The sequence below is a fragment of the Poecilia latipinna genome, unplaced genomic scaffold, assembly GCF_001443285.1.
Source record: "Poecilia latipinna isolate Pla-1442-1.1 unplaced genomic scaffold, P_latipinna-1.0 Scaffold1970, whole genome shotgun sequence".
NCBI lineage: Eukaryota > Metazoa > Chordata > Actinopteri > Cyprinodontiformes > Poeciliidae > Poecilia > Poecilia latipinna.
The window spans coordinates 46777-64266 of record NW_015114586.1 but is presented as its reverse complement, the minus strand read 5'-3'; the positions used below and the strand labels follow the sequence as shown (position 1 = coordinate 64266).

The following is a 17490-nucleotide window of genomic DNA, read 5'->3' as shown; positions in this document are numbered from 1 at the left end:
CCCTAAATGGTTTTAGATACATCATTTTTAAATTGGGTTAAGCTCTTTACATGCATTAGCTTGAAATATTGACACAACTGGAGCAGTTTAGTGAATGAAAATTTTATTTCAGTTTAAAACTAATCAGTGAACCAAAGTCCAGTACAAAAGCTGAATTATCACATGAAATAAAACTGCATCCAATCTGGTATAAGAAGAGACAATGTCAAGAGCTCAGATGCAGAAAGGTCACTGAAATGTTGCACAATTCACTTTAATTAATTATTGTTTTTATTCTTCTTGATAAAGTAGCGATGAGGCACTTATAAACACCAGAACGGTGCAGTCAGCCTTTGAAAATCTTCATTTCTGAATTAAGTGTAGATAATTCAGACTGTGTTCATTCAACTGGATTCTTGCTTGTCCAGCTGAGCTTCAGCCTTGACTCTCATAAAACCTGAATCTTTTACAGGAATAAATAAATGGCAGACTCCAAAAGGAATTCATTTACCCGAGCCAAGCAGGTAAACAGTTGTAACATTCCTACATTGTGTGAATGAATGTCTGTAAACACGATCCAACTAGCATCCCAGTCTTTCCAGTTCCAGTTCCCTCGTAGCTGAAACCTGAGGCTGGTTTTCAGCCGCTGGTTGGATTTCACAGCTCGTGGCAGAATCAGTCCTCTTTGAGCTGTAAGAAGCCGTAGAGTTTTGCCAAGATTAACACTTTATTGCACCAAAAATCTCAGTCGTTGGTTAGAGTGTCAGCCTCTGCGTCTGTCTGCTGAAGTGGGGTCAGGACACCATTTCGTCCCCGCTGGGCTCCAGTCCGGGATTATCTGCGCATGCCGGCAGGTTGCTGGGGCCAGTGTGCTTTAAGTTCCAGCGCTGCATCCTTCGGCGGTACCGCTCTGCAGCCTCCTCATCCCTTTGAGCTGATCTCAGAGCCGCAGAAGAGTGAAGGCTGTTGAACAAAGCCCGGAACAACATTCTGCAGAAGAGAAAAGGGAGAATGGAGAGGCTCAGCATCAATTTTCTCTGACTCTTTCTACACATACTACAAATCACAAATCAAAATTTCCTATTTATTTTCCAGATTTTTCCAGATCAAGGCAGCCTGCATAGACAGTCTTCATGCTTTACAGATGATGGGTAAAATGTTAAAGTCAAGCTCTGATGTGGGAAATCAAAGATGTAGAAGTATGTAATATGAAACATGAATCAATGTTTGAGTTTTTAATCTATTCCTAAGTAGAATAAAGGAAAAAATATATATATATATTTTCCTACAGTTTATTATTTCCCTTAGAAAAAAGATAAAAGCAAATTTTTAAATCCCCATGAAATGACAACTTTGACTCACTAGGTGGCACTATTGTCTCAACACTTAAAATGGCCTAATCTTCAAGATTATGTGACTGGACATGAGAAGAAGCTCCTCACAATGAAATCCATATTTACTCCAATCAGGCATAAGATTATGACCCCTGACAGATTAAAGTCAAATCCCATACTGTCTTCATCATAGACCCTGTTAGTGGGAACGATATATTAAGGAGCAAATGAGAACATTTCTATTCTCATACTTAATACATTAGAATCACAAAACTAATTCTGATTCTAGAAGAGCTACTGCAGTTCAGATTTTTGAAGATATTAAGGCTTGTTTTGATTAAAAAGTGTCAGAAAATGGAATGCATTGCAGTGTTTTTGTTTTCTGATTCTTTTTCTCACAACTTACAGAAGCTAATAGATCTTGTGCCAACATCTTGATACCAGAGCATGCATTCAGGGGGTTGTTAAGAAACCGGTCAGGGCCGCTTTGTGAGCAAAAAGTGCACCGACACTTTATTAGGCAGGTGGTTATAATGTTATTCCTGATTAATACGATTAAATTTCCCAAAGCATGTTCAAAATCTTTATTTAATCACCCCCACTGTAAGCTGTGGGATGTTTATACCTGCCTTCTAACTCCAAACATGACATTTACCTAACTGTTTCAGATAGCACATAATGCTGAAATCATGACTGAACCTCCTGCAAGGAATACTCCACTAAAGCTCGATGGACATGTCTTTAATACATGTAAAGTTGTTAAATTTATTTTTTTCTTACACGTTTTGGCCATTAAACACCTGTAAAAGACAATTCTGTGCAACAGCAGTGTTACATGTATTTTTGTTGACCCTGCTTTGATCTCTCTGTCACTCCTCAGGTTGTCAATCACTGTGCTGCTTTGTTTTTGGCTCATAACGTGAACGATGATGTAGAACCATGTAGCTCATTAGCTCGTGAGGTGATGTTCAAAACATCTGGAAGCTCAGTACCTTGGTAACAAAGCGGTGAAGGTAGTGAGAGCACAAATGATGTAGAAGAGAGGCTGGGACATCTGGACTGTTTCGACCCTGAACAGGTTGGTGGGGTGGCTGCAAACCACGCAGAAGGCACTATAGAGCAGCACGAAGACAAAATACAGGACGGCACTGAGCAGCAACACCAGCACGTGAATCCACGTCTGCAACACACAAAGAGGACACGGTTCAATCCACAGTCTGCAGAGACATTCCTGCACAGGCCCCGAGGAGAGCAGAGAGGAGTTTTTTTTTTTTTTTTTTTATCATGGAGCCTCTCACCAGGGTGTTGCTCTCAATGACTTGATGCAGCAGGATGATGAGAAGAGCTGAGGTGTTGATCGGCGAGCCAAATGACAGCACTCCGACATCTGATCCGGCCAGCGCCTGGGGGAAAAAAAAAAAATCCAGAAAATCCTAAGTGTGAGAAGCAACCTGAGTTGAACTCACCAATGAAAGGTTTTAGAGAGAAAACTTACAAAATAAGGGACAAAGAAGCAAACAACGCTTTGGTAAAAGGCATCCAGGATGTTGATCCAGAACGTGGCTGGAATGTAGATCTGTAGGAAATCTGATCTGTTAGTCTATTTTGTTGTCAATGTAAAACAAACAACGTGCACTAGAGTTCATTCTTAAGTGGGTCAACACTGTCACACGACTTCAACTAAAACAGAAAGTTGACAATGAACAAAAACAGAAAGGTGACAGCTGGATAATAAATCCATTAAGTTACGATTTTCTTCACATTTACAGTGGTTTTAAAATGTTTCCCTGCTGTAAAATTACATGTTTTATTGCATAAGTTAAAGGAGAGGATGAAAAATCACTACCAAACTTTTCCACTTTTAGTGTGACACAGATATAGTACAGCTCAAAAAACCTAACTTAATAGAGGAAGGAAATCCTGCAATATCCTAGTTGCATAACTGAATTAGTCATTGAAATATTTAACTGAAGATTCATTTAAAATCCACTTATAGAAAATCTGATTAACAGTATAGAAAGTTGAACAGCTCCAGTATAAGTTTCTTTGCATATGACTATTTGTATGTTAAGCTTTATTTTAAGATGAAAGTTTACGAAACAAAATGTTTTATACAAAGGTATGAGTCAAATCCATTAAATCAGGCAAAGTGAAGACAGCCAGCAATAGCTGGAGAACAAACTGGAACATTTTAAATACCAAAATAAAGTGTTTAAAAAAAAAAACTGATGAAAAGATGAGATTGCAAATGATCTGTGAACCTGCCAGGAAACTGGCAACCACAATGAAGGAGCTTCAGGATGTCCAACAATTTTATACATTCCACACATGTCTAGACAATGCAAAGGAGAAAGGTAGCAACAAGCCTTTTCTTAGGAAAAAAAAAAAAAAGAGCATCAAAGCACAACTAAAATATGCCAAAAATCTTGCAGGGGGTTCAGCCAGGAATAACTACTGAACTGCAGTTTCAAAAACGCATCAGGAGACGAACAACATGCCAACACTGAAGTATAGTGTTGGCAACATCATGCTGTGGGGTTCCTAATATCAATCAAATTTGACCCAAAACATTCAGGCGTCACCAATAATAATCTTTATTTAACCAGATAAAACACTTTATTAAAATCTAGAGTCTTTTTCAAGAAGGACCTGGCAAGAAAGCTGAAAATGAGGAGAAATGTTATTCTTCAGCGTCACTAGTATTTTAAGTTTTCCTCCACAACAATAATAGAATCGCCTCAACAGTAGAAAATTAAAGTTTACTATGGTCTGAACAAGACCATGGACAAGAAATGTCCTCACAATTAGAGCAATCTAAAGACTTTTTGCTTAACTGTTGGCAAGACTAAATATTAAAACTGAGTAAAAAAGGGGCCTCAACAAAGTATTAGTTTAAGGCTGTGCAACCAGGTTCTTGCAGCCTTTTTGGTTATTATTCATTTTAATTCTATAGAAATTGTGTCACAATGAAGGTAGAAAAGTTTTAAAATCTTTTATTTTACAAAAAAAAAACAACCTTCGGAACTACCAATAGAGATGCAAACAATTATTATTCCCACAAGAACAACCTGGTCTACTGTAGATGGATCAAACTTCATCGTATGTTGGTTGAAATTTAAAAAAATCTGAGTTTTTCAGTGAGAGGAAAACACGTAGGCTTATGAGAAATATCAAATCTTAAAACTGCCTGTTCCTGTTCTCTCTCTGTTTCTCAGATGCATGGGATCACCTTGGTGGTGCCCCCAGCTCCGTAGAGCTGAGGGAGCTTCATCAGAGTGTCTGCAGGCATGTCTCGGTCGAGGATGCCGTAGATGAGGGGAGGAACTGAGGTGAAGACCAGATTGAAGAGGATGAGCACCCAGGCGTTGATCATGACGCTCCCAGAGAACCCGCAGAAGAACTGATACCAGAACAGCAGATTCACGTACATCTGCACACAAACACAGGGACGCAGCATTTGGACTCTAATCTACAAATCCCTTCCGGGATAAGTTTTTAAAAGCCAGTGACAGGGTGTCATAATTAGGTAGGCAGAGGACACTGTTAATTTAAAAAAGAAATGAAGCTACTTTTCACATAGCTGGTGAGCAGCTCTTACCACATTTTTGTAGATAAAGTACAGGATCATGTTTGCAAGGCGGTGGTAACACCAGTGGCCGTGAACCAGCAGCAGCTTCTTGAGGTGTTTGAATCTGGATATGGCGAAGTCACTGGACATCACAGCCTGTGGAGTGAAGCCAAAGGATAGAAAAAAGTTTCATTTCTTCAAGACTCTTTAGCAGAGCCGCCATGGTGTGTCTGTTAAAGCTGCAGCAGCTGAACGGCCGTCGTTCTCTCACCTGCATCCCCTCCTGACCAGATATCCCGATTCCGACGTCCGCTACCTGAATCATGCTCACATCATTCGCTCCGTCACCTTAAAACACAAAAACATCTCGAGATGAATTTTCTCCTGTTGTTTTGATAGCTATATTTTGTTGCCCCGTCTGTGTCCTTACCCACAGCCAGCGTCATGACACCGATCTTGTCCCGGATCAGTTGGACCACCTTGCTCTTCTGGAGCGGCGTGGACCGGCAGCATATGACCGCCTTACATTTGCAGCTCAGCTCCAGGAAGCTGGCCTTCAGCTCGTCCTGCAGAGCCCACTCCAGCGTTCGGCCGTCGATGACCAGGATGAAGCTGCTGGTGCTGTGGAAGGAAGACTCCTCCCCGTCTTCTTCATGTCGGACTTCTATTAAAAGCTCCTCAAGCAGGGCTGCACATGCATCCTGAAGGAAAAAGAAGAAGAAGAACAGTGATGTAGATGTTTAAGCGTCTGAAATGGGCTTCCAAGCAGCAGATGTTTAGTCCCAGACCTTGCTTCCACAGTTGGCGGTCAGCAGTCGGTCGTTGGAGCGGAGGAGTTTGCAGGCATTGGCGATGTTGACGGCCGTCTCCTGTTTGTCTCCGGTGAGAACCCACACTTTGATGCCGGCCTCCTGCAGGGCTTCGATTGTCTCCGGGACATCCTCCTGCAGCCTGTCCACGATCCCCGTGCAACCTGCGCACACACAGGTTTAGAAAACAGAAACTGCTGACTCTTGGCACGCAAGGCCATGCTCTTCAGAAAGCAGCCATGACGGACATCAAAACAATCTGTGTGCGCACTTCTACAAAGCCGTTCAAAAACCAGATAAAAGCCGGTCATATGGTGGGTGCTGCGCATTTAACTGCACAAGCAGACAAAGACGCAAACGAAACTTGTCATTATATCGTTATTATATCTTTTGATGAGGAAAGATGACACAATAGATACCAGCCCGACAATTGTAAAGACTGGCAGCCCTTTGTTTATTTGCAGCAATCACTTTTTACAAGATATGAACATTAATGTTCAAAGTCTTTACAGAGTAAGTAGGTTTAATAAGCTCAATGATAACCAAGGAGAAAATTTCCCCTCATCATTCTGCTGCAGCTTTACTTCAGCTTAGGTCAAAATGTCAGGTCTCCTACCCAGAAGAGTGAGGTCGTTCTCCAGCCTCTCAGCCGACTCTAGCATCAGCTCCTCTTGGTTCTCGATGCTGCTCTCTGCCAGCAACTGTCTCTTAAGCCAAACTTCATACTCGTCTTCCTCCAGAACCTGTTTATGCAAACAAGATGAAGTTAGCAAAGGGGCCATCGTTTGGATGGCTAGCAGAAGCCTCTTCTGTCATAAAAGAACATCACATGTCTTACCAACAGACCTGATATCAGACAGAATTATTATCCTTCAATTAGGACGTCACCTTTTTAGCGATACAAAGTGTGCGGAGGCCTTCTCTGGCGTACATATCCAGGTGTTTTTGGGTCTGCTGCCTGATGTGTTTGTAGATCTCCTGAGCCTGTTCTGAACCTGGAAACAAAAGTGTACACAGTAAAGAAGAAGAGGAAACTGAAAAGTCGATGTGTTTCTGGAATTCAGCTACAAAAGTGGAACTTATATATATATATTTAATAGTGTGATGTTTTTTTCTAGGGGTTTTAGATTAGAATTATGTCTCGCAGCTGATTAAAACCCAAGCTTCAGTTTTTACGATAATTAGTGAAAAGAGTAAAAGCAGAAACATCGGGCTGCTTTAAAGTATGTCCATGTACTGGACATCATTTGCAGGCAGTCCTTATGGGGCTCATAAAGTAACTCTAACCAGAATCTTTCTCGGCCGTCTCTTCAGTCTTTATCTACCTCTCTGTTTTTCAGCCAAGTCCATGATGACAGAGTCTGCTCCCTTAGTGTACACCACCACCTGTCCTGTCAGTGGGTGGCGGACCACCACAGACATCCTCTTCCTGTTGGAGTCAAAGGGCAGGATGTGGAGCAGCTGCACAACCAGAGAGCCGAGTCCTGGCAGTTCCACTAGCAGGCTCTCGGCCGAGCGGCCCCTCAGGGTGCAGTGGTACGCCCGGGCTGCGTGGACCAGAGCCGCCTCGTCAGGACTCTCCGCCTCGTACAGCAGCTCATCATCACTGTCCTCGTCTGACTGAAAGTCTCTGTCAAGGTCCACGTTCTGCTTGGCCCCGTCACCATCTCCTTTTAAGTCCCTTAAGTTCTCCAGATCCTCCGAGCTCCACCTCGCTGCAGAATCCTCCCCGTCCCCCCTATCGGGAAAGTCCACTTTACTCTTCAGTGTGTAAGTTTCTTGGCTGGTGTCCAGAGCCAGATTAGACCCATCAATGCTGTTGCTGGGAGGGGTGCTGAAGTTGAAGGAGCCAGTCTTCCCACGATTGAACAACTTGCTGGTGAAACTGCGAGGGCTGCCTTTGATTTGGGGAGTGGAGAATGAATAGAAGTTGAGGCGTTGAAACATCAACTTAATTTCCTCCAGAGACTTCAGAGGTGTTTGGGGTTCTGGAACCTGTAAGGAATACAGAATATTTAGTCATTACTCTTAAAAGATCCAAACCTTTAATCGGGACAGTTTCTACTCACTACATGGCGGGGCTGGCTAGGTGAAGACACCACCACACTGTTACAAATGGCCAGAGCCAGAAAGAAGTCGGTGATGTAAGTGAGCTCCAGGCTGGACAGGCTCTCAGTGGAGCTGTCTCTGAGTCGCAGAGTGGAGGAGCAAAGACTGTTCAGTTTCCTCACCAACTCGGGGTCCGGGACCACGTCTTTCGCCTGAGCAAAAACCCAGCAGGGGCTACGTTAGCATCTTGTGTCATCCTAAAACTCAAGTAGCAAATCTATTGCTTTGCAACTGAAATTAAGAAAATATGTATATAAAATAAATTGACACTTGAAAAGGACATTTCAGAAGTTTTGTAATATTTCAGTATTCTAACAACACACCTGAAACTAATTCTTACAGATGTTAATACGAATAAACATCAACTAATCCACCATACCTCCAGCACATCTCATCTTTGTTTTTGAAGGCTATCTGTGAGCTTTATTTTGAAATTTCCTGTTAATATTTTTTTACAGCCCTTTAAATTCTTCAGCCCAGAAAGACTTCTCACTAAACTTTTCAGGTTAATGAATAACTACATGATTGATAATTACCAAAACAGTAACCATGATGGTTACCATGACAGTTCAATGCTTATTGAGGAAGAAGAAGCAGTTTCGCAACCGTAAATGGAGAATTCTGATTTTGTTTTATTTTTCATGGATCTGCACTGATTTAATCAATTTACCTTTATTTACATCTTGATGCTTTTGATAATTATTGAATGAATGACTTAATTTTATAGTTTAGATTATTAGGGTCAGAACAAAAGTGCAAGAGGAAACCACAATTTGATTATTGTATACAAGACATTCTGCTGTTAAAGCCAAATAACTTTATTATGAAAAAGTAAAGTTTAAGAAAAAACAATCCTAGCATATGTTAAGGATAATTATATATTAATTATGTCTATTTTGTTTCCAGGCATAACAGTGAAGCTTATCCTTCCTGGTACAGCAATTCAATGTTGCTTCAAAACATTTGGGTTGTAGTGTGTAGGATCTCATTGTGAAATAAATCAGCATATGACAAGAACCCAGAGATGAAATCCTCCCGTCTGAGCTGGGAAACATCATGAACTCAGAATGGTACGATCAAGAGTCTGACCATGCGGCTGCAGAAGGCACCGGTCCTCGCCGCAGCATGATTGGACAGCTGGTCCTCCTCCTCAGGTGACTCGGCAGTGAGCGTGTGCAGAGACACAGAGCTACGGTTGCAGCTCAGGGAGCGACAGCTCAGAGATTTCCCACTGCAGGCTGACTTCAGAGTCACAGTGTGTCCGGCTGCCTCGTTCTGTTCTGCCTCGTACACCTCCAGCCTCCGAGCTGAGACACAGAAACAAAGGTCACCAAAACAGACAGCTTTTCTAGCACAACTGCATGTCTCACTGCAGTAACAATCTTTCACCAACAGGTGGCAAAGACATTCCAGAGATCTCACCATTTTCCACGTGAGGGTATTCCACCCCGAAAATGCTGCATCGACGGAACACCATCTTGTTTTCTGTCAGTGTTCCCGTCTTGTCCGAGAACAAGTACTGGATCTGACCCAGGTCCTCTGTAATATTGAGGGCCCGGCACTGGATTCTGGAGTCTAACTGTTCGTTGTAAAAGTCCAAGTCATTATGGATGAAGTAGATTTGACCCAGCTTCACGATCTCAATGGACACGTAAAGGGAAATGGGAATCAGCACCTGTTGGACAGAAAAACATGATGATTTTTCTAACCTGACTTCATGTGGCTATCCAAAGCAGTTTTGAGTCTTTAATGAACACAGTTCATGTAATTGGAATTACAGTTGATTGTAATTGATAGATTTGGTTGACTGGTCCAAGACCAAAATCAATCGAAAAATGGAGGGATTCTGCTTCCACGTTGTATACGAGTCCCCAGTTCAGTTAAAAACTATTTCCTCAGACTGAGAAGAGGTAACTGTTCTCCTGGATTCTTCAATGTAATCTCAGGTGTGAGATGATTCAGGGGCCAAAGCAGAAGAAGCCAAAGAACTCCACATCCTCTACAAAAAGCTGATGAAACCATGAAGTTTCTAAAAAGGTACCATATTCACAACTCTACCTTCAGACTTTGTTCAACCATCACTGGAAAAATAATAATAATAATAAAAAAAAAAAAAAACACTTTTTGCCATACATGGATCAAGAGAGCCTGTAAAAGCAACGCCAGCACATACTCTTCTCCAAGAACCACCTAAAAAGAGTGTTTTGTGCAGTCACAAGCCTTCCCCAGGTGGTTAAAACAAATCATTAAGACTTGACAATCACAATTTCCATGACTGTCAGCCAAACTGCAAGGGAACAGAGATGGTCCTTCTGCTACCAAACACTGCTCTGTCAGAAGATCAATAACTGCTCTGACACTCCTCCCTTTGTTTAGGTCCAAGATTGTACCTCTAGTTACCTTTTGGCAGAGTTCTCAGAAGATTATTTCCAATAACAATCAGAGCAGCCGCATCGTTATCTCCCTTGCACAATGCAATAAAGAGCAGTCTATCAAAAACACCCCCAGACATTCAGCATGTACTCAGTTATTAACTTTTCTAATAGAAGTCTGACCTTTAAAAACTTAAACTGGCAGCAGTTTTTATTCATTTATTGGTGCCAAATATGTGTAAAATATTTTTGATCTGAAAAAGAATAACATTCATTAAGTTTAATTAGAACCGTTTAAAATGTTCTAATGCGTATCTGATTATCCTGAAACGGGTCGATGATAGTTAAAATAAACATTCTGGGCGCACCTGGAGTACGATGATCATAGTCCAGAACACGTAGAACCCAGCCAAGGCTGGAGAGATCTCCCCATCGACCTGAAACACTGAATGTCTAAAGTTCTTCATCCAGAGGCCATGACCTGAAAATGCAAAAAGAAAACCCAGAGCAGCTCGTCACACTAAAGGACAATAGCTGAAGAAACTAATATCAGTTAATCTGAAATCAGAACCCACTGTTCTCAGTGTGTGTTGTGTTTTGCGTGTTGCTACGCACCTACAGCTGCACTCAGACACATGACGATGAGGAGGGCAACACACCATAGGACGTCTGTGTTCAGACGCTTCTCTAGCTGGCTGCGCTTGTACCTCGGCCCGCTGTTGTTCATCATGGCCTTGGTCTCATGACCTGAGTCACACAAAGAGAAAGCAAAAAAATTGGTTCTCTGCAATTCTGAATGTTAAGCAGAAAGGCAAGGGTATTTTTGAATTAATATGTCAGGATAGTGACAAAAAGTCCTTTGGCTGCACTGGAATGAACCCTGAGACTTATGGAACAATGTCCTTTAGACAGATGAGATCAAAGTAAAAATGCCTGTATATAATGCACAGCATTATACTTGGAGTTAACCACACACCTGATACCAGGTGCTAAGCAATGGTGGGTTGATGATGTGGTCTTGGTTTTTAGAACCACATGACCAGGGCACCATGCAATCAATGTATTGACCATACACTACTCCAGAGGAATATGTCTGACAGTGGAAACTTGGCCCAAACTGAGTCATCTGCAGTATCAGTTTGTTGTACTGGCTCTGTAAAAGTTCTGTTTAAAAGACTTGCAGGACCTGAAGAAAGGAATGTTTTACCTCCATGAGCAACACTGGTGAAAAGAGTAATCTGCATTCTTCCACGATGATTTAAGACACTGATAACTTGAGACAGAAAATCCAACCAACACAAGGTTTTCTGTATTCAGGCATCTTTAGCAGACCTGAAAACAGCCTGGTTACAGCAAAGAGGACATGACTGAGTGACCTCTGTCATGTTTAGACTGTACACTGCATTCAGAGTTGCAGGAGCCATTCTTTGGTTTAACCTCTTTAGTCATAGTGGAGTAAGTATTTAGTCAAGAATTTCTCAGAACAAACAGTAATCCTTTACAGTCCACAGAGCAGGTAGAGTGTAGCACATAATCACGTTGTCAGAAGCTGTGAAAACTACATTAATTCTGATTCATGGCTGTAGGAAGTACTCTTTTTGCAATGAAATATATCCCTAACACAAACAGAACATAGGTCTCCACGCTCAGGGGGGTTGAATAATAAATGCTTGCCACACTTTCCAAATTTTAGAAATGTTCAGTTTACAATTATGTACCACTAGGTCAATACTGTACTACCTGTGTTGGTCTGTCACAAAAAAAGTCTTTCAAAGTCACTAAATGGGAACAAGTTAAAGAGGCTGTTTTTAGGGATGCGGTGATCTCACCAGCGTAAACCACGATGCCGACCACCGTCTCAGTGTTGCGGATGGTGCAGCTCCTCAGAAGAAGGTTGCTGCTGTGAAGGCCCACCCGAGCCTCACTCGATTGCTCGCTGTAAGCAAAATAAAACACATAGACACGATGATAAAGTTTATAGTACCTGCCAGATCCCTTCCAAACCCTCCGAAGTAAAAAAAATAATAAATCAGACTCACATGTAACCTTTGAACCTATTGAGGTCATTGTTGGGGTTCTCACACTCGATGCGACTGTGGAAGCTTTCCGGTGTGAAGTCTGAGCCCTATAAGATAAGCACATCAGAGGTTGCTATAGTTCATGTCTGACCCGCAGAAGCAGAAAATAAAACACAAAGTGATTGAGAGGCAGTTTCAATCTGAGGCCTGATATGTAAGAATTTAAAATTTATCCAATCCAAAGGTTTATTACTGACTAAAATAATGTTAGTAAAAATACAAATTGAAGTTTACGTTAGTAGGTTGTATATAATCTTCCTGTGTGGGAAGAGAGCAAGCCTTTTAGAGCAACACCCCCAATGACCACTAGATGGTGTTTGCAAAGAACCTCTGTGCCTGATGGAGTTGCACTGAAAACCATCAGCTTATCTAAGAAAATACAAATAATTGCAACAATATTAGTTTCTTCTTTGGTGCATGTTCTTATGCTGACTGTCTTACAGTTAATAAAATCCCAAAGTTAGTTTCTGATATTATATAAGATCAAAAAAAAATCCAGCAAACTGAGAACATGTCCCACAGTTTGGCTTTCGGTTTTACTTTTTAAATTTAGCCCTGTAGTAGCAAAAAAAAAAACAATTCAACAGCCTGTATAGAAAGTAGTCTAATCTAGGAGCCCATGTTTACTGTAAAGCAACCACATATGGGTCACATGAACTGTCACATAAACTGTTGCTTTACTCTAGAAATACAGTTTTTGGCTCTACATGATTTCAAGTGACACTGACTCCCATTCAAAATGCCTTTGCTAAAGACATTGCAATTTCTATTTGTATAAATTTCTTTATTCTGTTTCCTTGAAATCCCTTTAAAATTTCAGGTTTTACTGTTTTAGTCTGGGTGCAGATATTTTTCATGTGTTGTAAATATATCAACCTGCATATACGGAATGGAAATAGTAATTTCAGGAAAAAACAAAAACGTGTGACAGAGTTATATCAACTATACACAACGGCTCAGCATGACAGGGATGAAAGCAACAACAAATGATTTTTATAAAAAAAAGAGAGAGAGAGACTAATTGCTAAAACTAGCATTTAATTATGCAGATGATATGCATGTCTTTATTACAATGTCACCAGGTGACTATGAACATATTCAACCGTTGGCTAGATACACAGAACAAATCAATGTGTCAAATCTATTCTGTGTCCCCAGACTCAGAACCAAACATGGAGAAGCAGTATTGAGTTTTTATGCTCCACCAATCTGGAATAAGCTTACAGAAAACTGCAAAGATGCTGAAACGATAAGTTCTTTTAAATCATGGCTAAAAACTCCTTTGATTTGGGCTGCCTCCAATTTATAACAACAGGAGCATTAATAATTATAGTCTGTAGTCCTTTTTTTAATGTCTTTATTGTGGCAGTGCGATGCAATGTTTTCCGTTTGTTGCTTTATGTTATTATGCAAAGCACTTTGAATTGCCTGTTGCTAAAAATTACAAATAAATTAGTGTTGCTTGCAATTAAAATACCATTTATTGTGACACAGATAAAAGTGAAAATGAAGGAAAACCCCCATGTGTTAAAAATTATGTAAAAACCTCACGTCATGTAGAGAAACTAACAGCAACAGAAGATGACAGAGAAATGAACTGTACTTAAGATTAAAAAATAAAAAAATAAAAAAAAAACAGGAATGTATCACTGCTATCACATTTCTGCTGAAACCTCCAACACCGTCTCCCGCAAGCATTCCTTGTCTGACCTGTTAGTCTTATAATGGCATGTGTGGTGGAGAATTTACACCGCAAATTACCCTGAATGTGACATCCTCATGAGGCATAGTGGTGACAGCACAGTGCTACGGGAATGCTTTTCACCAGCAAGGACTAGGAAATCAGACTGAGTTAAGGAGAAGATGCATGGAGCAAAATAGAGGGCAATCCTGAAGGCAGCACAAGACTTGAAACTGCGACAGAAGTCCACCTTCCAGCAAAACATGCAAACCTAAGCATACAACCAGACCTTAATCCAACTGAAATACCTATGTGTTTTTATAGACGCTTTATGTGCAATCCAACTGAGACTGAGGTATTTTGCCAAAAAATAAAAGGACCAAAAATGTATTTGCTGCATATTTAAAGATGTCAAGACACAAAGTAAGACTTGCAGCTGTAACTGCAATAAAAGGTGGTTGTACAATGTATTTAGTCCAGAGGAGAGGCTGACTACAAATAAAAGCCACAGCTTTCAGACTTAACCACAATTAAAGATCTTGTAATGTCTACCAACTTTAATTTCTGTTCCCTGATGTCAGAAGTGCCATTCAATTTATATTTTTGGTTTTCTGCGCAAACTAACTCAGAACTTTCAGCTTATCATCCCTGTATAGTCAAAATAATTATCTTCTCTGAACACTTTCATTAAGGAAGAATTTCCTTTTAACAGTTTTTGGACTATTAAAAACCAACCTGCCACCAACAACCCCTCAAAGTAAAGTCATCTATAACAGATTAAGTTAAAATAGGTTGTTACCTCTAGAGAACTGTCTGACACAACCTGCCTTTGTTTCAGGTTGGTCTCTCCATCCAGGTTTGCAGTTTCAATGTAACAGACCCCACGGGGGTCAGAGGAGTACAGCAGCAGCAGGTCAGCTGGGATGATTTCATTACAAGACAAACGGACAAAGTCTCCGACTCGCACTTCACTCCAGCACCGGTCAATGTAGGACTTCTGCTTGCTGTGGTAAAACAAAGAAAAAAGACATTTAAGAAATGTGTGACATGTTTATTCTCATTTTAAAATATTAGAAAAGAAATGCTCTCATCCAACAGAAGAAAAATATCTATGATAATGCAACCTCAGAACAACACCAAGACATATTGCCCTTTGTCACAACTTCACAAAACTAACCTAAAACACAAAAGCAGAGACTCAAAAGCTCATTTTTCTGTTGCCTTTAAAGCCTAACCCATTGTTATGGGGTATTTTGGCTGTCTCTGCCTATTCTTCTTCCCAGCGTTGCTTCAGTCGATTGAAATTTTCTGACATTCACTTCCGTACAATGATTTTATGACACATTGGAACACATCGTGTCTTGTTGTTGATTATGCTTTACTTTCTTTTCGTTGCCCATTTTGCTTGGGCGAGTTTCAGCTGTTCAATGGATGAACTCACATTTGATTCTAGAATGGTTTGATACGCAAAGAAGTTCATATTGAACTCATGACTGAAAAGTGCACAATTCCTGTGACTAACAAAACAAGAACATATCATCACCATCAGCTGAATGAGGTTATCATCCTGATTTGATCTGTTTGTTTTCCATATAATGTTATGAATACAGCCAAACACGCCTGTAAGCTTAACTCTATACATGTACATCACAGTCTAGATGTACATTAGGAATTAAACAAGAGTTATAAAACATCACACTGGATAAGCTGGGTAATGACAATTTAGTATGGAATTTGTTGCTGTCTATCAATGAGCATTTTTATACTTGCTCTCTAACACAGTTTCCAGGCAATAGCACAGCCGGATGATAGACTGTTATTGCACAGATACCATTTAGTGTGGAGATAAGATGTTATTCAGCGATAACTTCTTGTTAATAATCAATGACATATCTGTCACTGAACACAAAAACAACATTTAGAAAAACAGACTGATGAAAGTCCAGCTCTGACTGGACATTCCCCGGATTTCTTCAGACATCTTGTAAGGATAATAAACTTCCAGGTCTTCTTTGACATGCCGGCCATATGCATTGCAACCTAAGGACAGACTGTAAGTGTTCAAAGTGCATGCTTGCTCATGTTATGCCAGTTTATGACACTTTAAATACACTGATCTGGATGTTCTTGTTTACTGCAAGACCAATAAACATACTAAACACTGATCAATAATTGATTACGATCAACAGTTTCACCTGCACTTTATGGATTAACTGAAATTGTTTACCTCACACACTACTACAACAGCTTTAACTCTACTAAGAAACATAAGATTTAGGAGTGCATTTACAGGAATGCATTAGTAAGGTCAGACAAAAAAAAAAAAAAAAAAAAAAAAGTCTTTTCCAGTCTCCACTCTACTTAATTCTAAAGAAGTCCTATAAATCTGAAGCCAACACCCTGAGCATCCTATTCAAGTTCTTCCCCACTAAACTTGCTTATAAATATCCTTAAGAAGAGGAAGAAGACGAAGGGACCATTCCAAAACAGTTCTCAAAAAGTTAAAAGCATGCAACTATAAAATACTTCTAAGCACGTTGAAAAAAATACATGACAATACATTAAAAATGGATCCAAGCTGCATTGTTAACCCAAAGCTAGAAATGTCCATCATATTGTCAAACTGAGAAGGCTCCGTCACTGCAGAGAATGTATTTTAGTGCTGTATAGTCAGGAGGTCTGTAGCTATTGACTACAGAAAGTAATCACTTAATGCACAATGCATTCTTTTACAAAGGTTCTTAGAAAAAGCCATGTCACTGGATTCATACACCTGTTTCAATGGAAGTGATTGAAACACTTCAATTCAAGCATCTAAATGGTTGAGGGAATATATTTGGCAGCATAGTTCTGTTCTTCCATTGAGTCCCAGCAGAATGTGTCTTACAAAAACTCCAAAGTTATCTTTGGTCTAAAAGTCAGATGAACCAACTTCTACAACTAATCTTAATGTGGATAAGCAGTTGGTTTACTCTGCATATTCCCCAGACGATGGAGTTTCTCATCTATCCCCTAAGCCAGAGGTTCCCAAACTGTGGGGCACGCCCCCTAGGGGGGGCGCGGGAAGCCGTCTGGATGAAAACAAAACAAAACATGAACACTGTATGCGCTGTGTTTTTACCTTAGAATGGCCAACTCTCTGTTATTCCTATGTCAATTTGATACAGTAGGGCTTCCATACTTCCCATATTTGTGTCCTCTGTCACTTTTATCAGCAGTTAAAACTGTTTAATCCGTTGTTAACATGTTGTAACCTGTTTTTTCGAGCCGCCTTTAAATGCAACGTGAGCGCTACGACGCTCGCGCTGGGTTTCCACCTGTGAAGGAGACCTGCTGCTGCTGTGCGGAGCTACGTAAGTTTGTGTTAGAATCACGGCAGCAAACCAGCAAAACGCAAAGAACTTTTCACAGTTTTCCCTCCAAACTAACCGACTGAGTTGAGTAAAGCTGCTGGATGCAGGTAATGTTAGTTAAAAGATGACTAGCTAATATCAATACAGAACCTTAAGCTTAACAAGTACCTTGTAGGCTACCGATGTTGGTGTCTATTTTCAGCTACG

The 17490-nt window shown here is 40.5% G+C and overlaps 1 protein-coding gene across 2 annotated transcripts in view; it reads right to left on the bottom strand.

Moving 5' to 3' along the window:
• Window positions 1-86: 86 nt before the first annotated feature.
• The window catches only part of atp10d (ATPase phospholipid transporting 10D), a 36958-nt gene continuing 19554 nt past the window's right edge, over window positions 87-17490 (bottom strand). For both annotated transcript variants that reach the window (XM_015015970.1, XM_015015968.1), the window contains exons 4-23: window positions 14730-14934; window positions 12211-12296; window positions 12001-12107; window positions 10787-10918; window positions 10540-10652; window positions 9222-9474; window positions 8889-9106; window positions 7760-7951; window positions 7016-7685; window positions 6579-6685; window positions 6307-6433; window positions 5670-5854; window positions 5312-5582; window positions 5153-5229; window positions 4912-5037; window positions 4543-4743; window positions 2809-2889; window positions 2612-2716; window positions 2306-2493; window positions 87-969 (exon numbers count right to left, since the gene is read on the bottom strand). In XM_015015970.1, the coding sequence (XP_014871456.1) occupies window positions 774-969; window positions 2306-2493; window positions 2612-2716; window positions 2809-2889; window positions 4543-4743; window positions 4912-5037; window positions 5153-5229; window positions 5312-5582; window positions 5670-5854; window positions 6307-6433; window positions 6579-6685; window positions 7016-7685; window positions 7760-7951; window positions 8889-9106; window positions 9222-9474; window positions 10540-10652; window positions 10787-10918; window positions 12001-12107; window positions 12211-12296; window positions 14730-14934 (3640 nt within the window). In that variant the 3' untranslated portion in view covers window positions 87-773. The remainder of the gene's footprint in view (window positions 970-2305; window positions 2494-2611; window positions 2717-2808; window positions 2890-4542; window positions 4744-4911; window positions 5038-5152; window positions 5230-5311; window positions 5583-5669; window positions 5855-6306; window positions 6434-6578; window positions 6686-7015; window positions 7686-7759; window positions 7952-8888; window positions 9107-9221; window positions 9475-10539; window positions 10653-10786; window positions 10919-12000; window positions 12108-12210; window positions 12297-14729; window positions 14935-17490) is intronic.